The 26,067-nt window shown below is 41.6% G+C and overlaps 1 protein-coding gene across 15 annotated transcripts in view; it reads left to right on the forward strand.

Moving 5' to 3' along the window:
- TSHZ3 (teashirt zinc finger homeobox 3) overlaps nucleotides 1-12,581 on the forward strand; it is a 331,665-nt gene extending 319,084 nt beyond the window's left edge. For all 15 annotated transcript variants that reach the window (XM_073555013.1, XM_073555009.1, XM_073555004.1 and 12 more), the window contains one exon: nucleotides 8,866-12,581. In XM_073555013.1, the coding sequence (XP_073411114.1) occupies nucleotides 8,866-12,053 (3,188 nt within the window). In that variant the 3' untranslated portion in view covers nucleotides 12,054-12,581. The remainder of the gene's footprint in view (nucleotides 1-8,865) is intronic.
- The last annotated feature ends 13,486 nt before the right edge of the window (nucleotides 12,582-26,067 follow it).

Genomic DNA, 26,067 nt, shown 5'->3' on the forward strand with positions numbered 1-26,067 from the left:
ATATTTCCAGAGCCTTATTGTGCTATTATGGACCTTCCAAGTCTGGTCTTTCATGACGTTGACTTTATCAGTCACGATGTCTTCAGTTATTGATGCACACGGACGGGGATGGAGGCATTAATCTCAGATCTCACTTGTAAAGCTGTAGCAAATGATTTTCCAGATGGGCGTATTTAGCTTATAACCGATCCCAAGGCATCAGCCTCCAAACTTCTTATTTATAACACTGCACTCGTTGCCATCCCCCAGAGATGTATGGCCCAGCTGACTATTAACCATCATTACAGATGGTGAAAATATAGCTATGAATCAGTGAGACATTCTGAGCAATGCTTGAGTCATTTCATATTTAATGGAAACTTGAGATCTATATAACCCGATATAATGGGACATCATACCGGCAAAATCTTGTTTCCTAGCGTCCACAGCAAAGTACATGAATAATGCCATGTTACTGTATATACATCAATAACAGTGGCTGTGGCATGGAGACCTTCACCTATATACCATACATGTATGACCCTCTTATAGAGTTTCAGTCTTATATCACTTATTCAGAAATTCAGCAAATTGTCAGCGCCTTACATCAATGACGTACATGGTTATTTTTTGTGTAATGGTCCTGAGGGCCGGAGCCCATTGCTGTGCTGGGAACACAAGTTCAGCATGGAGTACTTAATCTTTAATGTAGTTTTTGGTTGTCACAGATTTTCCTTAATGCAGATTGATTTATAAAGTCTCATTACGCAGCTACATTAATACCCTGTATAATAAAAGTTCACCTTTATTGAATCATCTTTTTTTCTGCATCAGTTCTCTAATCTATCTCCATAGATTTGTAGGGTACAGCTGATATAGATCTGGCTGGTGACAAGGGTTAGACCAGTTTAGTAGAACATGTACTCGTAGCTGAGGAACGTGTGCATTCATCAGAGCTATCGGGTCGATCGTCTTGTACCTGGATCAATGGACGGCCGTGTGATCCCTCTCGCAGTCTAATGTGTTTGAGGACCCACATACCAAGACATTTCTCTGTCCTGCAGCCATTTATCTTTGAATGTCAAATTGCAATAATTAACCATTATTGATCGTAAATTCAATTAACTTCATTAACACAAGTCACGGTGAGGGTCTTGTAAGGAAAATCTCCTGACAACGGTCTACTATCTGTGAATCTCCTATATTTGGTTAAAGAGGACTTTGCCTCATGGATGTAAAAAGTTACCATGTTAACATCGCAGTTTTGAATAAAAGGTAGAATTTTCTTAAATTCAAAAATGTGTTATGTATCATATAAGTAATATCCGACCCTTATTATTTCAAAAATAAGGTGCACACACAAACATCTATATGGCCATATTGGATAGCATTCATTGCGTTCTACGACAGCTTATTTGTCTTTTGTTCTCTAAAGCTACATGAGAAAGTTATTGACCAAACAGCCATCTCTCCCGACACTCTGAGCTCAGCTGAGCATTCATGTGTTTTCTATGGGCAGAGAAGAGAAAGTCACTGCCAGACTCCACTTTTGGCGACATTTCACCCCAGAAAGCAAAACAATCAGACAATGAAATTTCAAGTCCCTGATCCTCAAATTCCCAACATCATCAGTCGGAGAAAAGTCGGGAGTCCCACATACGCATCAGATAATTGATGGACTCTCACCTAATGTATATGAGAGACTTAAAGGTCTTTTTTCCATGTACAAAGTACATTTTAATTAAAAAATATTTTTAGACAAATATGTTTCACAATTGGATGTGTTAACAAAAAATTTTGTTCGTGTACTAAGATAATCTTAAAAAATGTGCAGTGTTGTGTACTGGGTAATGGCTGTGTCTGACCTACAGGAACATGGGCTGATATACCACAGCTACTGAGCAGGGGAGAAGCAAAAGAGTATACAGACATTACAGAACGGGATCGCAGCCTATTCTTTTTGTGAGGCAAAACGTATCACTGCCTGCTTTTAAACAATGTTTTACCTCAAAGAATTATTTGCAATCTCTTGCGGTAATGTCTGTATACTTTTTTGCTTCCTCCCCTGATCAGACCATGTTTCTGTTCAGTAAGACACAACCATTACACAGTAGGTGCACATTAAGGCTGAGTCCACACGTAGCGTTTTTTTCTGAGCTTTCGCAAAAAAAAAGCATCCCATGAAATCCTATGGCATTCCGCACATGCTGTGCTAATGCTGCATATTTTTATGTGGCTGAATCGCATCGCGGAAAAATATGCAGCATGTTCATACTTTGTGACGAATCACGGGAAAATCCGCACACATAGGAATGCATTGTTCCGCTTACTTTCCTCATGTGGCTGTGCCCACCATGCGAAAAGTAAGCGGAACATTTGCGGATGGTACCCAGGGTCTGGAGGAGAGGAGATTCTCCTTCAGGCCCTGGTTACTATATCCCTGTTAAAAAAAGATATTCTCACCTTCCGGCATCCCACGCAGCGGCCCCAGGCCTCAACGATGCTCCCGGCAAGTCCCGTTCTCAGGGATGCCTTGCGACATTGACCTTTGATGACGTCGCGGTCTCGCGATACCCCGACGCCATGAAAGGTCATTGTCGCAAGGCATCCCTGGGACTTGCCGGGAGCATCGCGATGATCGGGAACGCTGTGTGGGACGCCGGAAGGTGAGAGAAACACTATTTTTTATTTTTTTTTATTATTTTAAACTTTATATCTTTTTATTACTGATGCTGCATAGGCAGCTTCAATAGTAAAAAGTTGGTCACACTCGTCAAACACTGTTTGACGAGTGTGACCAACCTGTCAATCAGTTTTCCAAGCGATGCTACAGATCGCTTAGAAAACGCTAGTATTCTGCAAGCTAATTACGCTTGCAAATCGCTATTTTTTCTGCGGGAAATACGCGGGAATTTAAAATGCGGATTTCTCGCATATTTCCCGCGGAATGGAATTCCACACGTGTGCACATAGCCTTATAAGATTATCTCAGCAAAGAAACTTTTTTAGTCATCCAGTTGTGGAACTTATTATTATTCAAAGATGTCCACACAAGCAAAACAAGTAATCCGCACTGCTGGTGTACCTGAGGGTCACAGAATCCTTTAGGCTATGTGCACACTTCCAGAATTCACGCTGATTTTATGCGTTTTTGTCGTGTTTTTTCTAGCAAAAAGGCTGCAAAAATGCATAAAATAAGCAACTCATTGAATCCTATGGCATTTCGCACATGCTGTGCTAATGCTGCGTATTTTTCCGCGGCGGAATCGCATCGCGGAAAAATACGCAGCATGCTCATTCTTTTTGCGGAATCGTGGGAATTCCGCACACATAGGAATACATTGTTCCGCTTACTGTCCACATGTGGCTGTGCCCACCATGCACAAAGTAAGCGGAAAATGTGCGGATGGCACCCAGGGCCTGGAGGAGAGGAGACTGTCCTCCGGGCTCTGGGTACCATATCCCTGTTAAAAAAAAAAAAAAAATTAAAATAAAAAATCGTGATATTCTCACCTTCCGGCGTCCCACGCAGCGGCCCCAGGCCTCAGCGATGCTCCCGGCAATTCCCGTTCCCAGCGATGCCTTGCGAAATTGACCTTTGATGACGTAGCGGTCTCGCGAAACCGCTACGTCATCAACGGTCATTGTCGCAAGGCATCGCTGGGAACGGGACTTGTCGGGAGCATCGCTGAGGCCTTGGGACGCCAGAAGGTGAGAATAACACGATTTTTAATTTTTTTTTATTTTTAACTTCATATCTTTTTACTACTGATACTGCATAGGCAGCCTCAATAGTAAAAAGTTGGTCACACTAGTCAAACACTATGTTTGACCAGTGTGACCAACCTGTCAATCAGTTTTCCAAGCGAGTAAATCGCTTGGAAAACGCTAGTATTCTGCAAGTTAATTACGCTTGCAAAACGCTAGTTTTTCGCGGGAAATACGTGGGAATAACGCATGCGGATTTCTTGCGTATTTCCCGCGGCAAGGAGTTGCGGAATTGCCGCGGAAATTCCGGACGTGTGCACATAGCCTAAATGTTTATCATACCGAACAGACGCTTTTAGGCATATAAACCCAGACCATCGGGTACTCACCAGTCTTTAAAAATTCCAACGTTTATTTCCCTGTTTTAATGTGAGGATGACGATGGCCGTTTCGCGCAATTGCGCACGCCCATGACCCGTAGAAATGCCATTGCGTGAAACGGCCATCGTCGTCCTCACACTCCCTGTTTTAAGAAGTGAAATAAACGTTGGAATTTTTAAAGAACGGCGAGTGCCACTCTTTTCTTTGAATACTTTGATCATTCAAAGATGTATTAATTAAAATGTTGACCTATGAAGTACCTATATTTATTATGCTTTGCTTATGTAGCGCCATTAATTCCACATAAAATACACTATTATCGCTGTCCCCAATGGGGCTCACAATCTAATTTCCCTATCAGTATGTCTTTGGAGTGTGGGAGGAGGCAGATGTTGTTTTTGGTGGGATTTGATCCCAGGACCCTAGCACTGCAAAGCAGCAGTGCTAACCACTGAGCCACTGTGCTGCCTGTCATAGGTCGCCTCACTCCCTTTCATGGGGACTCCGGCGCTGAACCCATATCTTTTCAGGCACATTACAGCTGATCTGATCAGCTATCATGTGCCTTTAACAGCCACTGGTGGAATCACTATTCACCCGCGGCTGTTAACATGTTATAATGCCACTGTCAATCTCTAACATGCACATGCCGGAAGCGCATCACTAACCATTCCCATCGGTGCCCCTATCACATGATCATGGGTCGTCGATGGATTGGCATGACTACAGGGGTCTCAAGGAGGCTCCCATGCTTGTCAGTGCTGATCTGCTATTAGCGTTGCCCTGTGGCCGGCGTTCATAGCAGATGATTATTTCTCCTGCTATGTGTAGCACAAGCGATTAGAAGATTGCAGCTTCAAGTCTCCTAAGGATACTATTGAAGCAAGTGAAAAGTAAACAGAAAATGTTTTTAAAAACACACACAAAAAAAGTTCAAATCACCCCCCTTTTCCCCATTCAAAATAAATTTAAAAAAAATCACGTATTTGGTATTGCCAAGTTCAGAAATGCCCGATCTATCAAAATAATTAATCTGATCAGTAAACGGCGAAATGAGAAAAAAATAATCAAAACAGAATTACAGTATTTTTCCGATTATAAGACGCACCCCAAATTTTGAGGAGAAATATAGGGAAAAAAATTTTTTTTTTAATAAAATGGTGGTGTTATCATCCAGGCGTCTTATTGCTTACCGGGGTTGGTGGCTGCGGTGAAGTGGGGTCCCAGGGTCGCTGCGGCAGGCTGGGATGAGGGGGTGTTCCCGGCAGTGCTGCGGGGTTGTCCGGTGCTGCTGCTGCGTGTGTCTCCAGTGCTGCGGGGGCTCTGCTGACATTTCGTGAAAGGCCAGAACCCCCACAAGTTCTATGGTTTCCTCCTGTGCGGTGGACTCTGGGAACATTAGATCTCATCTCCCGAGATCTTGGTGCCAAGATCTCCATCTGCGCATGAGCCACCCCCGGTGGCCATTTTCCCCAGAGTCCACCGCACAGGAGGAAACCATGGAACTTGCGGGGGGCTCTGGCCTTTCACAAAATGTCAGCAGAAGCCCTACAGCACTGGAGACACCCGCAGCAGCACCGCCTTACACCTCCTCATCCCAGCCTGCAGCAACGGTGTAAGGTATATTTGCATTATAAGACGCACCTCCATTTTCCCCCAATATTTGAGGGGGAAAAGTGTGTCTTATCCAAAAAATACAGTACTTTTTTGTGGTTACCGCAACATTGCAATAAAATGCAGTTACAGGGGATCAAAACATTGTATCTACCTCAACATGGTATCAATGAAAAAATCAGCTTGGCGCACAAAAATAATGAAAAATGGAGATGCTACAGGTCTCAGAACACCTTTTGGATTTTTTATTTACTACTTATAAAAGAACCTAGACATGTTTGGTATCTGCAAACTCGTAATGACCTGGAGAATCAGAATGGCAGGTCAGTTTTAGCATCACATGAACATGGTAAGAAAAAAACAGTACAATTGTAGAATTGCACTTGGAGTTTGTTTGCCATCTTCCAGTACACTATATGGAAAAATCAATGGTGTCGTTCAAAAGTACAACTCGTCCTGCAAAAAATAAACCTTTACATGGCCTTATTGATGGAAAAATAAGAGTTATGGCTCTGGGAAGAAGGGGAGCGAAAAATGGAGACTCAAAAATGCAATATCCTAAGGTGATTAAGAAAAGGTCAGGTCATTGGCCCCAAACATCACCAACGTTATCAAAATCACCCTTTCTGATATGGAGCATGTTTTTTTTCATTGATTCTCACCAGAATAACAGGCCAGTGGGGAGTACTATGTTTTTGTACACCTGTCGGCAGTTTCATACCTTCCAGAAGATTTTGGTTATCTAGAAAATCCGCCTTTTGGGCAATTGCTGGATAACCTAATGGATTGTTAGTGCTGCAGAAGATTCACTGTGTATAAGTAATTGTATTAAACGTTCTCCTTTATTTACATTTCTGAATCCCATTACTAGAATTTTCGAATAAAGGAAAACTTTTATTACAAAAGACTTCTCTTCAGTGACTCTCAGCAACAGTGACAATGCATTAGGTTATCTAGCAATGCCCAAAAGGTGTATTTTCTCCATAAGCATAATCTACCTCAATAACAACATGTATGAATTGGCCAGATTTTGTGCCAAGTGACGCAATTATCTAGAGAAATACTGCAAATCATATTTCATGTTTACATGCTATAGCGCTACAGAGTGAAACGTTATTTGTTCCTAATCTTCGTCAGGCTCCATTAGTGCATCATTGACCCCCAGTAGTTTCCCGCTAATGTTGCATCCACAGACCCATGATTCATGGACTGGCCTCAGGTGTCCTGACCCAAACTCTATAGTCTCATAAGCATGTTTGAGGCTGTCAAGTTTGGGTCAGGAGAGATGCGTCAAGTCCGTGCTCTGGGGTTTGTATGCCTTTTTTACTTCTTCCTATCATCTTCTTTTTTCAATAACATTTATTGAATTTTAGTCGGTAATTTCTCTCTAGTCATCTTACGTGCAGTATTTTTTTTCTTCTTGGAAAAAGAAAATCCATATATTCTGCATTTCACACAATATGCAATTTCTCATACAAAAGAAAAAAAAAATTGCACGGAGGCATCAGTAGCCTTTGTGACAAAAGACTGATTCTTGTGGGTGGGAATCAATTTGTGTTGTAATCGGCCATAGTGAACGCGTTATGATACAGGAGAGACAAGCATCATCTTTAATCACAAAGGAAAATCACCCAGGAAGTACCAGGTTACATGTCTGATCTATCTCTTACCATCTCTCCTCCTCCCCATGACTTTATCATTTGCAGGTTGATTATTTAACCCATGTTTGAGGCGGCATAAGATTAGATCAGCTGTTCGGCATCTTTAAGTGCCCTTGTGAGCTGCTGACAATACAGTAATGTTTTGTAAGACTTATGTAAGAACAGAGCATGCAGAGCAGTGAGCGACCTGGTCGTGGGCTGTTGACAAACTATGCGCCTCTCATTACTACTAATAAAGTTAGAAGATTCAGGAGTTCTGGATTAGCTCAGAATAGAACGTGAACCTTTCATTATTGCATTCTCACAGACCTGGAGCACAGCTGACCTATTCGTTTCTGATGTAAAGTGGCTGACGTTTTTTTTATTTCCTTTTTTGTAAGTCTGATTGGTTCCTCTGACCACATGTCGACTGCATTACTCTAAAATTACAGTACATCCTCTACAGCACATGAATTTGACTCCCTGCTGTGACGAGTAGGCCTAAGTGACACAAATGAAAGGTTTAAAAGCTGGCAGCCAAAAGCCATATAGAAAAACATGATGGTTCTCATACTGGGCATATGGCATCGAAGGTCACCGAGCCAAAAGATTGGATTATAACAATATTCAAAATGTAGCGTTTTAAAAAAAATCCATGTTAGTCAGAAATTCTACCACAGGGGAACGGAAAAAAGTTTAGGCACTTCCAGTTAATTTTTATATTGATGTTTGATTTTAGGACTAGATGGGAATTGGCAATTTTTGCAATAATTGTCATACCCCTCTGTAATCATGATTAAATGTATTCATGGTTTGACGAATTACAGAAAGGATAATACCCTTTAAAAAGATCAATTTCCCACAATCCCTTGTGAGACAGGCTATTTGGGGTGCAGAGGGTTAATGAAAATGAATTAGCAGTACAGGATCGGCACCTACATCACTTAAAAGTGATTATAAGCTTTTAAGCCATTTTCTTTATACTCGGAAGACACATACAAAATCTAAATCATTTTTTAATTTATTGTAATTGATGTAAATTTCTTTCATTGTCGGAATCATATTGATAGTTCTCTACTTTATGTTTATTAAAGGTTGAGGATCAGAAACGTTGTGGGTAAAAAAATGTGTGCTTAATTTAAATTGTGAAACTGTCTGTCAAGAAATGCATTAGGGGTAGAAAAAGCATAAGACATATTAATTGACAGACAGGAACTGCTGTCTCTAAGGTTGATACAAGTAATTTATTACTTTAGAAATGAATGCCACCTCTAGAATGTGCTTCATTAATTTCAAATTTAGTTTTAATTTCAAGCTGTTGCCCCTTGAGAAGAATAAGGTGGCAAATTATGTTTGAAGAGATTTTTTTTTTTCCCTTTAGCTATTTTTCTCCGAGAAGAAACACCACAGTTTAACTATTTATTATTAGATGTAATTGTACTCTTATTTTTTTCTTTTTAAACATAACTTGAAAGGAATGTTATTGATATTACGAAGGTCACTGCCTTTTCTGATATGTTTTTTTTTCTTTGCATTTTTGCAGCGTATGTTTCAGACGAGTTGAAGGCAGCAGCCCTTGTTGATGATGATGATGATGATGGTGAAGCCGAGGATGCGGTCGTTGAAGGCGAGCCATCAGCAAAATATGCCTGTCCTGAGAAGGAATTCACAAATAACTCTCCAAGCTACCAGCACTCGCCTGCTGGAGAGTTCTCCAGCCATGAGATGGACAGCGAATCTCACGTCAGTGAGACCAGTGACCGCATGGCTGACTTTGAAAGTAGCTCCATCAAAAATGAAGAGGAGAGCAAAGAGATATTGGCTCCTTTAGAAGACTCCAATGTGTCAGACAGTTTAGAGCAGATGAAAGCTGTCTACAATAATTTCCTTTCAAATTCTTACTGGTCCAACCTTAGTTTAAATCTTCACCAGTCAACTTCAGAAAAGAACAATGCTAGTAGCAGCAGCAGCAGCAGTAGTAGTAGCAGCTGCGGAAGCGGAAGTTTTGACTGGCACCAGACAGCCATGGCTAAAACACTACAGCAAGTATCTCAGAGCCGAGTCCTACCTGAGCCAAGCCTTTTTAGCACTGTCCAATTGTACCGACAGAGCAGTAAACTCTACGGTTCCATTTTCACAGGTGCCAGTAAGTTCCGTTGCAAAGACTGTAGCGCTGCGTACGATACACTAGTAGAATTGACAGTTCACATGAATGAAATGGGACATTACAGAGATGATAACCATGAAACGGATAACAAAAACCCAAAACGTTGGTCAAAGCCACGTAAACGTTCATTACTTGAAATGGAAGGAAAAGAAGATGCACAGAAAGTGTTAAAGTGCATGTACTGTGGTCACTCGTTCGAATCTCTTCAGGACCTAAGTGTTCACATGATTAAAACAAAACACTACCAAAAAGTGCCTCTTAAAGAACCTGTTACCCCGGTAGCAGCAAAAATTGTCCCAGCTTCTAGAAAAAAGCTCTCTCTAGAACTTGACCTTCCAAGTTCTCCTGATTCGACTGGAGGGACACCAAAACCAACTATTTCAGATGCAAATGAAGCTTTGCAAAAGAATTCAAATCCATATATCACACCAAATAACCGATATGGGCACCAGAATGGGGCCAGTTATGCTTGGCATTTTGAAGCTAGGAAATCTCAGATACTTAAATGCATGGAATGTGGCAGCTCACATGATACATTACAAGAACTTACTGCCCACATGATGGTCACAGGACATTTTATAAAGGTGACCAATTCCGCACTCAAGAAAGGAAAACCTGTGATGGAACCCCCTTCTACGCCAACTTCTTTACTGGATGAAAAGATACAGTCCGTACCATTAGCTGCCACTACATTTACACCTCCCGCTAATAACACTTCTCTTTCACCAAAACTGGCTGTTGAAATAAAAAAAGAAGTAATCCCAGATGATAAAATCAAAGACAAGGAAAAATCTAATGAAGATGAAGAAAAGTTTGACGTCCCTTCAAAATATCATTATCTAACTGAAAATGACTTAGAAGAAAGTCCAAAAGGTGGATTAGATATCCTCAAGTCTTTAGAAAATACAGTAACGTCTGCCATTAATAAAGCTCAAAATGGTACTCCAAGTTGGGGCGGCTACCCAAGTATCCATGCTGCCTACCAGCTCCCAAACATGATGAAGTTATCGTTAGGCTCCTCAGGGAAAAGTACTCCATTAAAACCAATGTATGGTAATAGTGATGTCATGTCACCTACCAAAAATCAGCCACTGGTGTCACCACCTAGTAGTCAGACCTCGCCTGTGCCAAAAACTAACTTCCATGCCATGGAAGAATTAGTCAAAAAAGTGACAGAAAAAGTAGCTAAAGTGGAAGAGAAAATGAAGGAGCCAGAGGGAAAGTATTCACCAGTTAAAAGGTCAACGCCGTCTCCAAGTGGTAGTGAAATTAGTGAACCTCCAAAAATCGATGCTCTGAATGACATTGTATATAAAAGCCAGCAAAACAGTCCGGTTTCACAAAAAAGCAACTGCAAGGAAAGTTCAACTCTAGAGCCAGTAGAAAATGGCAAGGACCATGTGAAGTCAATAATAGGCAGCTTAAACAGCAGCACAGCTATAATAACAGAGCATCCTCCAGAACAACCGTTTGTTAATCCATTAAGTGCATTGCAGTCCGTTATGAACATTCACCTTGGCAAGGCAGCTAAACCCTCCCTCCCAGCTCTAGATCCCATGAGCATGCTATTTAAAATGAGCAACAGCTTGGCTGAAAAAGCTGCTGTTGCGACCCCACCTATCCAATCCAAAAAAACAGACCACTTAACAGACCGTTATTTTTATCATGTCAACAATGACCAGCCCATAGATTTGACGAAAGGAAAGAGTGACAAAAACTGCTCTTTGGCTTCAGCGCTTTTGTCACCCACATCGACATCTTCTGCATCTTCTTCATCTACAGTGACAACAGCAAAGACATCTGCAGTCGTGTCATTCATGTCAAACTCACCGCTGCGCGAGAATGCCTTGTCAGATATATCTGATATGCTGAAAAACCTGACAGAAAGCCACACATCAAAATCTTCTACACCTACCAGTATATCTGAAAAATCTGACATTGACGGCACCACAATAGAGGAACCAGAAGAAAACACACCAGCTCAGAAAAGGAAAGGGCGGCAGTCCAACTGGAACCCACAACATTTGCTTATCCTACAAGCCCAGTTTGCAGCTAGTTTGAGACAGACTTCTGAAGGGAAATATGTCATGTCAGACTTGAGCCCTCAAGAAAGAATGCACATTTCCAGGTTTACAGGACTCTCAATGACTACAATTAGTCACTGGCTAGCTAATGTGAAATACCAGCTACGAAGGACAGGTGGGACGAAGTTCCTCAAGAACTTGGACACTGGGCATCCAGTGTTCTTTTGTAATGACTGCGCCTCGCAAATCAGGACACCCTCAACATATATCAGTCACCTTGAATCACATCTAGGATTTAGAATAAGAGACTTGTCTAAACTTTCTAGTGAACAAATACACAATCAGATAGCACAAACAAAATCCCCATCTGACAAGTTGGTGGCTTCCTCCCCAGAAGAAGAGACTGGAACTTCCTACCAGTGTAAGCTTTGCAATCGGACATTTGCGAGCAAGCACGCTGTGAAACTTCATTTGAGTAAAACACATGGGAAGTCCCCAGAAGATCACCTTCTGTATGTGTCAGAGCTAGAAAAGCAGTAGTATTTGCTTTTTTTTTTTCTTTTTATTTTATGTTAAAATGACTAACTTGCTTTGAGGAAAATTGTCAGGAAAAAGCCTTAAAGCTACAATACTTGGCACACGTTCCGATTTTATCTCTGGAGAGTATGTTCCTCTTTCTCTCTCTGGGGGTATGAACTGTTTTTTTTTTTTTTTTTTTTTTTTTTGTAAAACTGTACAGTGTTTAATAGAGGTGCATAATCAGCTGTTGTTACAGGTAACACACGAAGGTTATAATGCCATGGTAAATGTTTGGGACTCGTGTAAATCGGCATAGCTGTGCGCCGGACTGCATGAATTAACAGGACAGTTTCATTGAGCATTTATATCTAAAGCTGGTACACTATTTTTCATTTGACCTGTGTGCTAGTATTTTTCAGCATATGACCTTTAGCCCTCTGAGTACTTTGGAGCACTATTTTATGTTACTGGGGGGATGCCATCTTTTTATTATTATTTATTTCTTTTCTAAATAAAAAAAAAAACTATTGGCTCAGATCCATTTCATTATTCAGTTCTACATCTGCAGTCTTTTTTTTTTTTTTTTATATACTGAAATGACTATTTCTTGGGACCTTGAACACATTGCGGTGCAATGCGCAACTAACCCCTTACGCTTGGAAAGGGTTAAAAAAAAAAATTGTATATAGTGTACAGACTTGCAGTTTGTAAATGGTGATTGATGATATCAGCAAAAACCCCAAATTGGTCCTGAACCCCACCCACTGTGGAAGCCCCTGCAATTCTGACTAGTGTTTTTAGTAGCCCATACAGTAAGGCCCTTTGACATAAGCTGTGCCTATGTATAGTGTAAATTCCTTTTTAATTTACCTTTTTAGATGCCAGCTGAAGAGGATTTCTATTTCTGGCAATGAGAAAGGTTTTGCTTTCTTAAATTTTTTTTTTTTTTTCCTGTTCTCACCCAAATGGTGTAAATTATTGAAAGCATACGACAAATAGCCTTTATAAAATATTCAAAAACTATTATTCTAGAGCAAAAATTATGATTGTTTTACTATACATCTATATTGTTAAAAAGTTCATGTTTAAATTATACATATTTATTAGCAATGTAATATCATTTGCTGCCAATAATATCTAAAGTCACAAACCACAGGAATACATAACTACGTAGCCAGCACCATTCTTTTTTTTTTTTTTTTTTTTTTTCTTGCACAAACTTTTTTTTTTTTCATTAAATATTTATTAATGTGAAACATATATTCTAATCACTCAGTGCTCAAAGGGTTAAAAAAAACAATATTTGGATAATTTAAGAACAGTGTACTGTATTTCCTGAGAATTGCTAATGCTTTAAAAAAAAAAAAAATAAAATAAAAACTGTTTGTACTAGAAAACTTTGCTTACAACATGAAGAGGCATTCTGTAATATGACCTCTTATACTTATTTATAAAGCACCCTGGGTTGTTCGCCCAGATTGTAGAATGCCTTTTTATTTCATTTTTGTAAGTTTTTTTTTTTTTTTCCTGTTTTTGTTTTGTCTAATTATCTTCCCAAGATCCCATTCTGCCGCTTTATCTTAAAGCATATGAAAGGTAACCCGTGGTTACCAACTCACTAAGTGATTCTGTTCTTCTCCATTTTTGGCAGTTAATTTGCAGAAATAAATGACAGCTGACACCATACAAGGAAATGTGTATACAATATTGGCATGTAAACAGCACAGACACTGTAATGCACTCTGTGTCCTTTTTTCTGTTGTTGACAATGAAATATCATTATATGATTCTTCTTCATATAACCTTTTTTTTTTCTACAACAGCATTAAAAAAAAATTGACTTTTTTTTCCCCCCTTTTCTATATAATCTTGTTTCACGTTCACAATGTCGTCTGCAGTGTTCCCAGGCAAACAAGGGTATTACAATTACACGGTGTATCATGGCTGCAGAGCAAATTGATCCCTCATCTACCTGGAGAGAAAGTAAATCACATCTCAGAAAATAAGTTGAAAGGAATATTGATTGAGGGGTAAAATTTATGAAAATTATTGGGGACAAAAAAAACATTTAATAGTTGGTTCCATGTGCAAAAAGGTATTCAAAATGATAAAAAAAAAAAAAAAAAAAGCAAGAGCAAAGTCTGATCTCAGTCAGAAAAGTGAACAAATAACGCACAGAGCTGAAAAGATACGAAAAAAAATAGTCTGTAAACTTTTTTTCTTTAATTTTACAGAATAGACTGCATAGACATTACTGCAGAAAAAAAAAATCCAACAAAGGGAAAGGAAAAACTTGCTAAACTTTGCATTTTGTTTGGTTTGCCTATTGATAGAATGAGTTGAGACTTAAAACTTATACACTTAGACATAACGTAACAGGGAATCTGAGAAAAATACTGATTGACCACAGACTTTATATGGTTTAAAAGGAGTAGTTCAAATTTGAAAGTTATTGCCCAGAAGGTAAGAGATTCGCTTGCCTAACGTCCAGACACTACTATCCTAGTCTGGTGGACCAGAGTCCCGTAAATCGATCTGTCCATCTCTACTGATAATTAATACTTTAAGGGCTGTATTTTATCATTCCACCTTATATCTCACTGTATCAGTTTTTCTTATAAATATATTACAACTAGATGGTGGCCCGATTCTAACGCATCGGGTATTCTAGAATATATATGCGGTTTATTTTTGAAGATTTAATAATAATGCAATAATGCACCCCCCTATCCTGATATGTATGGTTCTCTCACCCCCAATCCTGATATGTATGGTTCTCTCACCCCCAATCCTGATATGTATGGTTCTCTCACCCCCAATCCTGATATGTATGGTTCTCTCACCCCCAATCCTGATATGCATGCTACCCCTCAACCCCCTATCCTGGTATGCATGGTCCCCTGATCCCCAAATCCTGGACTGCATGGTCCTCTCACCCCCCAATCCTGGTATGCATGGTCCCCTCACTCCCCTATCCTGGTATGCATGGTCCCCTCACCCCCCTTTGCTGATATGCATGGTCCTCTCACACCCCAATCCTGGTATGTATGCTCAGTCACCCCCCTTTCCTGGTATGTATGGTCCCCTCACCCCCCTATCCTGGTATGCATGGTCCTCTTACCCTCCTTTTGGGGTATGCATGGTCCCCTCACGCCCCAGTCCTGGTATGCATGGTCCCCTCACCCCCCTATCCTGGTATGCATGGTCCCCTCACCCCCCAATCCTGGTATGCATGGTCCTCTTACCCCCCTTCTGGGGTATGCATGGTCCTCTCACCCCCCAGTCCTGGTATGCATGGTCCCCTCACCCCCCCAATCCTGGTATGCATGGTATCCTCACCCCCCTTTCCTGGTATGCATGGTCCCCTCACCCCCCTTTCCGTGTAGCCGCGACCAATTAGCGTCGCGGCCCTGTAGCCGCGACCAATCACTGCCGCGGCCCTGTACAAAAATATTTAAAAAAAAAAAAAGTAATTCTCATCTTCCGATGGCCTCCTGTCTTCTTTCCACGCGCCTGGCCTCGCGTTCCCAGTAATGCTTTGCGGCTTAGACCACTGATGACGTCTATCTCGCGAGAGTGACGTCGGTCTTTCTCGCTCTCGCAAGCATTACTGGGAACGCGAGGCCGGGCGCGTGGAAAGAAGGCAGGAGGCCGTCGGAAGGTGAGAATAACTTTTATTTTATTTCTCTTTTTTACAGATTAAGGCCTGCGCATGCCGCTGATTGGTCGCGGCCGCTAATCAGCAGCAGGCGCAGCTTACCTTTACAAACAGCTGCGCCTGTCGCTGATTGGTTGCGGCCTTGTGGCCGCGACCAATCAGCGGCCCGCGATTTCGGTTACAGACAGACACGATAAGGCGTGTGTATATATATATATATATATATATATATATATATATATATATATATATATATATATATATATATAGTCAGCAACAAACTGCCTGCTAACCGTGAATCTGACCGGACTTAGATGCCTGAACAGATATGAACATAGATACCTGTTAAAAAAAAATTGCTTACAACTTACTGTCATTTTGTCTAAAAAAAAAAATTGGGCACTGAACACACTTTAGTTTAATTAATGATTATTAGGGATGATCGAATAGCTTCAGATAAGTCCTTATCCAAATAGCTATAGCGCTTACAGAATAGCTGCATCGGGAACCCAGATACCTGCAGCGCTCCCGGTAACCAGCTGTTCGGCACCGCAGCTGCATGTGTCGCGGCTGTGTGCCAGTCACAACACATGCATGGAGAGCCTGTTTGTTGAAATCAGCTGTCATGTGCCTGAAAAGCAGCGGGCTCAGCGCCGAAGTCCATATCAAATGCTGGGACACAACCTATGACGTGTAAACACATCATAGGTCATGAAGGGGTTAATGTCCCACTGATGTAAAATTGAATCATAGTTATACACTGGCAGCAGAGCATGGGATATGTCTATGTGTAATGCATAGTTATTTGTGACCACAAATGGACCGATTGACCGAACAACTTGGGATGAACAACAGAAAATTCAAATACTTACAATAGCAGTTTAAATTATTCAACGCCCATTGCAAATTAGAGTTATTTGCAAAGTTTTCAAACTTTCTGCTATAAAGCATTCAAACAAAGCCATATAGATAGCTCAATACAACTAATATAAGAAGTGATATCTCCAAATTCAACACTAAATGCCACTTTGGCTGTTAACCTACTGTAAATGTAATGCATAGTGAGACAACTGTTTCTGTCAGTGTTTCTGAAGATTCTTAAACCATTCCTCATGGGAAATGGCCTGTAAGTCACTAGTATTCTTGAGTGGTCTAAAAAGTTACAGGGTTATTCTCAATTTATGTCTTATGCAGCACACAGCTTTCCATTCTCTTTAATTCCTTGTTGATTGAGGGATGGGAACTCCCCCTTGAATAACAGTTTCAGCAGCTTCAGCTTGTGCTCTGTCAAAGTTTGTTCTTAAAGGCCCTGTCACACACAGCGATCTCGCCAGCGAGATCGCTGATTTTGGGACGCCAAAGCGATCTCGCCAGCGACATCGCTGTGTGTGATATGGATCAGCGACCGGCCCCCATCCCGGGTATCGCTGATCGCGCTCCATCGTCCTGGGCCGTTTTTTGATCGTTGGTCTCCCGCTGGCCAATGCACATCGCTGCCTGTATGCGAGAGATCAGCGACGCTGGTTTCCAGGGTAAACAGCGGGTAACTAAGAGCCGCGCGGCTCTTCATACCTGCTGTTTACATTGGAAACCAGCTTGCTCACTGGTCCTGATCGCTGGAGGGGCTGTCTATGTGACAGCTCACCAGCGATCAGCTAACGATGTCCCAGCGATCCTATTCACGTCGGATCGTTAGTGGTATCGCTGGGACATTGATACGTGTAACGGGGCCTTAAGTCTGTACTGTTATCACTATATTTGCTTATAGAGATAACCGGACCCTTAAACTTTAAATAAGTAATGAATAGGAAACGGCTGATGATGGGAGTCAGGGGCTGGTGATTTTGCAGGACTGATAACAGCAACTCTGTCAAGAACTGACCAGGAGGGGAAGGTGAGCGGCTAACTGTTGTAAAGAAATCATTGCGGATTTCAGAAGTTAACTCTTCAGTCTGAAATGTAGCTACTAAGCATACGCAGCCAGGCTCTGGGGGTCGATCGCCTTGAAAACCAACTGTACACAATATAAGATAAAAGCTCTGATAATGGGACAATTTTAGCAGATAAGAAAAAGCAAATCAATTGCTAACTTGCTTATTTTCATTCTGTCTAAGTAACTATACCAATTTCATAACATGAGAATATCGTTGTTCATTGCCTTGCACAGCAAGGAAAAGGATGCAAAAATATAGAAAGGCTTTGGATGTTCCAAGAAAAACAGCTCGAACACAAGCTCAAAGTTAAGTGAAACGACCTGAAATGTGGCATAAAGGGGACACGTCACCTACTGCCACCAGATTTGTAAGAAGAGAGGAAATCAAAAACCCTTTTGTGATGGCAAAATACATGCTGGCAACAGACACTGAGGTTTCCATTTTCCCAGGTGCATGCTAAGCGCTGAAGGTCTCAGTGATCAAATTCCAAAACATGCATCTCTATTGACCGAAAAACTCAAAGAAGTCTAATTCATTAAGCTCAAATCCATATGAATAAGCCACAGAAGTTTTGGGATTTTGTTTTGTGGAGTGTTGAAACAGAATAGGAACTTTGCATGCCTGTTGATCAGTGGTATGTCAGGAAGAGGAAGAATACATACAGTGAATCACTCATTGATACCTACAGTGAAAATTAGAAGTGTTTCTGTGCTGCTCTGGGGTTGCTTTGCTTCCCCTGGCACTGAAAATCAGTAGGTCAAGATGGATTCAATTAAGTATCTGGGATTTCTAGGAGAAAATGTCATCTTCTGTGAAGAAGCTGATGCTTGAGTGTCATTGTACTTTTCAAAAGTCTTGGAGAATTTTGAGGTATTTTTTTGGATCATTCGCAGGGATACCTCAAAGTCCAACAAAACTTGGTTTAAGAAACCCTGGAAAATTTTGAAGCGACTTCAACTCTACGGAAAATCTTTGATGTAATATGAAGAAGGTACTTGCAGCACATGAACCCAAAAATATTAGTGATTAGTTGGGCTGTTTCCTCAGGAATGGTACTAGAAGCTGGTGATGCATAATTTTTGCAGCATACAAAGAGAACCTACTACGTACTAAAGGTTCTTGTCACAAATCATGAATGGGGTTGAATTAATTCTGAGACTGCAGCATTCAGGAATTAATGCAAAGTTTAACAGAAATTAAAAAGTTGATTTTTACCATCTAAATGCTGATAGCTTCTGCACTGGCCGCTAAAGCCGGCAGACTCTATGGCCGTTATTTGGCCATGAATTGCCATTGCAAACATCAGGACCACACATTCAAGGTCTCAGGGTGCTGTTGATGTTAAAGAGGGAAGCCACACACTCTGTTATCCATCTAGATAAGTGGTTCCCGAACTCCAGTCCTGACGGACCCCAACAGGTCATGTTTTCAGGATTTCCATAGTGTTACACATGTGAGAGAATTCCTGATACCTTGACGATACTTCCATCACCTGTGAAATACTAAGGAAATCCTGAAAACATGACATGTTGGGGTCCGTGAGGAATGGAGTTTGGGAAACACTGATCTAGAGATGCTGTAGTCATTATTGAGAGCAGCATTTAAGGAGCTAACTATTACAGTTGGTACCAACACTGATCGTGGCTGATACAGCAAGTTGTCAGCTATAGTGGACAGCCGACAGCTGCTAGATTGTCACCTGTATGAGGATGCTAGTCTCTTATATCGCAGGTCAGTAAAAAGACGTATTGGTCACTTAGGAGTTAGAAATGCATTTTGTGTTGCATTTGGAGAAACCACTTGTTATATTAGTTGTCTTGAGTTATTTAAATAGTTCTTGTTGGGTTTATTCCAAACAATAGAAAGTTTTTATATTTTGCTAATAAACCTAATTTGCAATGGGGTTGAATAATTTTGATTGTGACTGAGGTTAATACAATTCTCAACATTGAAATTGCAATACCAAGAAGAAAAAGTCATGAAATAATGAAAATTACAGGATGGTTAGACATGTCAAGAGTAAACAAATTATGGGAAAAATGGAAGCAAAATTTTCAAAACCTCTCGATCTATTTAGTATGTTATACGAGCAATATGCAGAAATCCTGACACATACGGCTTTGGCTGCTATAAATGAGATAATTAATCGTCGTCTAAGAAAGGTTCTGCTGCTGAATGCACTTAGGAAAATCAGCAGGAGCCATTGTTTGCAGCTCCTGTGTAATCACCAAACAATGATGTCACGATACAAAAATAAAGAGCACTAAGCACCACTGTTCCACCTTTTCCTCTATCTGGATCCCAGAGGTAGAAAACACATGTAGCAATTATGTTGCCATAAACCCTCACAGCTCAAACCCTCATATGAAGAAAAACAACGGATGGCACTCACGGTTCAAAATATGCAAAAACTTTATTCCAAAGTACAAGGCAGCAGCACAGGAGACATGTGAAAAGTACGGACTACGGCCGTTTCGCTCTCCTGGACCCGTTGAAGCGCAGGAGCGCGAAACGGCCGTAGTCCGTACTTTTCACATGTCTCCCGTGCCGATGCCTTGTACTTTGAAATAAAGTTTTTGCATATTTTGAACTGTGAGTGCCATCCGTTGTTTTTCTTCATGTGGTTTCAAACAATGATGACCCTGATGTGCTGGATGGAGACAAGTTTGGAGACGCTGCAAGCTGTGGTAGCACATTTAGGCCGCTCTCAGTGGCATGAGCGACCTGTTCTTGTAAAAAGCAGCTGCTGGGACATTTTGGAGAAATACCTGCATCACTGGTTCCACGACCAAATCAATGTGAGGCCCCCTTCACATCTCCGTCTTTGCAGTACATGTGGCATCCGGTTTTCTTCACTGAAGCCGCACATAATCATCATAACCTATGCTGTTGTGCACCATATGTCTGTGTAAACCACTGAGAGACATGTCCACTTTTTACTGGCAGCATGGATGACAAGGGCCATTACAATTCTATAGGTCAGTGTAAAACACATGCAGTATACAGAAGCGTTGTCATTTTTCTTTTTTTCGCTATACCAGTAAAACACTAGTCCAAAGCACTGATGACACCAGTACTGTTTTTTCGGTTACCAGTTTTATACGGATGTGTGGAGGGGGCCTAACAATGTGCTATTAGTGTGTGCCGGAAGAGAAAAATAGAGGGATCCAGATATCATAAAGTATGCCATTTTACACCATAATCCCAGGAGCAGGATCAGTGTGACGTCCCCTCATGAAGGCCTTTACGTGGCGTTAACTACGTGTTCTCCACACCAATCTCTGTGTATCATTGTGCCTACAGCTGAAGGCGACTGACGTCCATTTCAGCCATATATTGCTGTCTTGCTCTGCACCATGATAGTCTTTTGAGAGCGTGTTTGTGACATCAATGAAGATACAATCACAAGGGAGCATTACACTAATTGATCCTGTGAATTTCATAATTCCACAGCTTCCTTTTTGGTGTTGCAATTTCAGTGTTGAGGAGTATATATATATATATATATATATATATATATTTAACTGTGAATGTCCTCACATGATGGCTGCCATCGCCTCCCACATTGTAGCCAGTTCTTATCCTGCAGTTTATTATTAGGGATGCCTAAATTGAAGATTTATTTCTTGTTCTTTCCTTGGCTCCAGTCACTATATTTAATTTTGAACAAATCACCTTAGATCCCAACAACTGCAGAAACATTACTACAGTTATTCATTATGGAATAGAAGTACATGATCCGCACTATGTATAACACTACATAATACGTAATAGAGCTATACAGAAGGATGGACACATGAAATGATGTGCAGTATCCACACTCCTTTAGGTCAACAGGGCCAAAGGATTAAAACGTATAATTGGGAAGTGAGTGGATGGATCATTTAGGCAGAAATTGTCAGAGAATCGATTACACTTTGTGATAAAGTGAAGATGAAAGAGACGAGACTTACTTCACGTGACATCATTACCACCCAAAACAAGAAACTCTGATCAGCATAGTTATAGCACAATAGAATTATTGACTTTTGCTCTCCAAATCTTCCAATGGCCTCGCTGGTCTAATGACCCTAGAAACCAAGTACTAGTCACAGTTTTTTTGGTAGATTTATTCTTTAGTTATATACATTATAGGGCATCCATTCACATGGCACTGCCACACGCATGTTCACATCATATAAAGGTATTTAGGAGAATCCTCTAGGCCATCTTTTTGTCAACTTGAGTCTGCAGAAGCATGAGTTGGAGCATATCATTTCTTTTACAAATGGAATTGGAAAAAACCCTCTCTGCACCTCTCTATTTGCAAATGTAGACGCATAGTGAGCTATGGGCACCAGGTTTCAGATACATACAACTTATCCATAACACGTTAATAATCATGCGGCCTACGTTGCACCTGTCCATAGATGTCTTATTAGGGTTTATGTATGAATTCAACTTAACGCTAAGGCACTGAGACCCTTTTGGACATGAAAATACCAAGTTCCAATATCACACCTTTCTGTACAGATAGTTTGATAAAAAGAGGCCTTAGGTCAAAAATCTAACCAAGAAAATTGCGTTGTCGACCATTGCATCTTATCAGTTCTAATTTTATTTGGTAAATTCCATTGTGATTCCTTTGGGCGACAGGTGCTAGTTTTTTTTCTTTATGAAGAAGTGACCCATACTATTACTATGCACATTACTGTCCATTTTATTCTGCATTTTTTTTAGTATTTTTGGAGTTTTTTCATCAATGTTTTAGCATCGGCATGTTCTGAATATCCCTAAAAATGCATTGCACATTGTTTAACTAAGAAATAAAAAGCAGGAGGTGGAGGTCTATGGTAGAAAAAAAAAGCTATATTTAAGTGTAATATTTTCCTAGACTCACAGAAAACATCTGGCTGCTATAAATGCAGTACTTTTTCAAAAAACCTGCCTGAGTGCACCCTTATATATAAATCATAACCAGTGGACAGTTATCACATCGACACTTTACTGCTGTAACATTAGGTGTGTGGATCTCATGAAGCACGTATCAATATGGAAAATTTCTACAGGAATAATACATAGAATTAAGAAGATAAAGCCTACAATTTATCGCTCAGAGATTTACAATTGCTTCCTTACTGACTCTTGTCTACAGCAACTTAAATGAACAATACACATTGTATTGAGGAGGAACAAGGTTAGACTTGTAGGCATGTAAGATGCGAATACAAGTAAGCCATGAGCTCAGGGGGCTGATTGACCCCAGAAATACTAGCGCTGGCAATTCTGGGTCAGAAGAGTGGCAATCAGTTCCCTGGTCTGAGATGCTGCTGACGTACCTGCAGAGCGATGAAGTAATCTCACCACACTGCAGACATCACAGCAGAGCACCGCAGAAGACACACCGGAGTCTGGAGGAGCATAGACATGGGAGCAGGTAAGCACACATAATGCTGAAGATTTTGGTGTTTAAGGGGGCTATTACTATAGACTGGGTGTTATGGGGGTTATTTCTGTAGACAAGTGATTATTGGGGCTGTTTCTGTAGATGGGATTGGGGGGACAATTTCTGTAGGCTGGGGATTAGGGGGGCTATCACTGTAGACTGGAGTTTAGGGGGCTATTAATGTAGACTGGGCTTTAGGGGCACTATTACTGATGACTGGAAGTTAGAGTGGCTTACAGAGTGAGGATAGTGCAAGGGACAAAATGGATGGGGAAGAGTGTAAAGCCCCGATCCCACCAACGATCCGACATGGATGGGATCGCTGGGACATCGCTAGACAGCCCCAGCGATCAGGACCAGCGACGCTGGTTTCTAATGTAAACGTCGAGTATCCAGGAGCCGCAGCTCCTGGATACCCACTGTCTACCTTGGAAACCGGCGTACACGCTGGTTTCCAAGGTAAACATCAGGTATCTAGGAGCCACGCGACTCCTGGATACCCGATGTTTACCTTGGAAACCAGCGTGTACCTGACGTTTACATAGAAATCAGTGTTGTTGATCTCTCGCTGCCACATGCAGAGATGCGTGCTGGGCAGCGGGAGACCAGCGATTGAAAAACGGCCCAGGCCGATCGAGCACGATCAGCGATAACCGGCAGGGGGGCCGGTCGCTGATCCCCGTCACACAGTGATCTCGCTGGCGTGTCACAAAATCAGCGATCTCGCTAGCGAGATCACCGTGTGTGACGGGACTCTAAGGACTCTATGGTGGGGGGACAGTGTGGGCGGGTCAGTATGGAGAGAGGGCAGCAGTATGGAGAGGGGCACATAGGTGACGCAGGATGAAAAGGGGCAGTGTGAAGAGTCACAGTATGGAGAGGAGGCAGCGTGGAGGACTCATTGTGGAGAGGAGACAGCGTGAAGGGTCTCATGGAGAAGGAGCAGCATGAGTAGATCAGTATGGAGACAAGGCAGCAGAAGAGGGTCAGTATAGAGTGGCAGTGTGAGGGCACAGTACAGAGAGGAAGATTGGATGGCTCAGTATTAAGTGGGGACAGCATGAGGGACATTGTGAAGAGGTGGCAGCATGATATGGGGAAAGTGAGGAGATCATAGTTCATAATTAGAGATGGGCGGACACCTGGATGCTTGGGGCCGGTGGATTCGGCCAAACAGTCTCAAAAGTTCGGGTATGGGTACCAGAACCCTTTCACTTGAATGGGGGGCCCCAACAGTTAGTGTTTGCCACACTGTCATGTGCATAACAGTGTGGAAAACTCCGCTTCTGATCGGCGGTAACCTCATCACTGTTGGCCAGACACCCGCGGTTCACACGCTGTCAAAACACAGCGTGAGCGTTCAGGTGTGATCGGAGGTATAAAGCTTACCTCCGGTCAGTGGTGTTGGCTGATGGGACTACTGCTCCCATCATCCTACACCTGCTGCCGCTAATAACAGTGAAAGCAAGAGCGGCTGAGTATCCATCAGCCGCCTGTGCTGTAAATAAATAAAAAAACTGTGGGTTCCCTTGTGTTTTTGATAACCAGACAGGCAAAACTCACAGCTGGGGGCTGCAACCCTCAGCTGTCAGCTTCAGCAAGGCTTTTATCAAGACTAGAGGGGTCCCCACGCCACATTTTTAAATAATTTAAAAACGTGAGGTCCCCCCATTTTTTGACAACCGGCCAAGCTAAAGTAGACAGTTGGGGGCTGGTTTTCTCAGGCTGGTAAGGGACCATGGATATTGCCCCACCCCAGCCTAAAAATAGCAGCCCGCAGCTGCCCAGAAAAGACACATCTATTAGATGCACCAATTCTGGCGTTTTGCCCAGCTCATCCCACTTGCCCTGTAGCGGTGGCAAGTGTGGTTAATATTTGTGGGGCTGATGTCACCTTTGTATTAGGTGACATTATAATGGAGAGCCATCTATAAGACACCTATCCATTACTAATCCTATAGTTGTATGTTAAATAGACAGAGCCAGAATAAAGTCTTTTATTTGAAATGCAACAAAACATTTTTACTTTTTTATTAAAAATTAACTAACACAGTTATACTCACCCATTGCATAATTCCACTGAATCCCTTCTCTCCTGCAAAGAAAAAAAACAGTATCTCTCACCTCTCCTACGCAGTGATCAATGTCTGCTGGATAAATAGTTTTCAATATGGACGGTGCCAAGATGCGACCGTCCAGACTGAGAACCACTGGTGAATGAGCTGCTGTGAGTGCAGCATCAGTGACTAGTGGTGACATCAACGAGGTTACTGCCGATCACTGAGGCTGCGTTCCCAGCTGGGCTGAACTACAGTGTCCTCAGTGAGATCCCATCTAGCACCATGAGAAACAGCCTGGTGAAGTCTGTGTTCGGTGTCCATGCCCGAACAGTAGGTGTTCAGTACAGATGTAGAACTTTACTGTTCGAGTTCACCCATATCTATTCATAATTGAGGAAGGTGTGGTGGTGGGTGGGTAGAATTTATGAGTGGACAGTGTGGTGTTTTAGTTTATAAGGGGGCACTATTACGGTCATAGTACACAAGGATGGAGAGTTTGGTGGTCATCGTATAAAAGGGGGGATAATGTGGTGGGAATATGTTATAGGAGAGGATAGTGTGGAGGCCATGTACCGTAAGAGGGACAGTGTGGGGTAATATTTTTTTTTTGCAGGGAGCACAGTGAAACGGTAAACCCGTGACAGACAAGTTGTGAATGTGAAGTCATTATGGAGTTAGGTATATGAGAAGACCGCAATCGGTGAGTATAGCATCACACAAACATTACACTACATTAACATTTACACAGATTTAGAGGAAAAAGATTACTGGAACACTTATTTAATATTTGCAGAAAAATCTACTTTTATTTATAATGCTATATAAATAAATAATAAGGGTGGTTCGGTGCCCCTTGGAGTGGCACATGCTTTGGTGCACTGTTACGCACTCCTATTTGTATATTAGGCCATGTGCACACGTTGCGGGTTGTGCTACGGATTTTTCCGCGCGAATTTGG

The sequence above is a fragment of the Dendrobates tinctorius genome, unplaced genomic scaffold, assembly GCF_039654945.1.
Source record: "Dendrobates tinctorius isolate UK_male_01 unplaced genomic scaffold, ASM3965494v1 ptg000214l, whole genome shotgun sequence".
NCBI classification, from domain to species: Eukaryota; Metazoa; Chordata; class Amphibia; order Anura; family Dendrobatidae; genus Dendrobates; species Dendrobates tinctorius.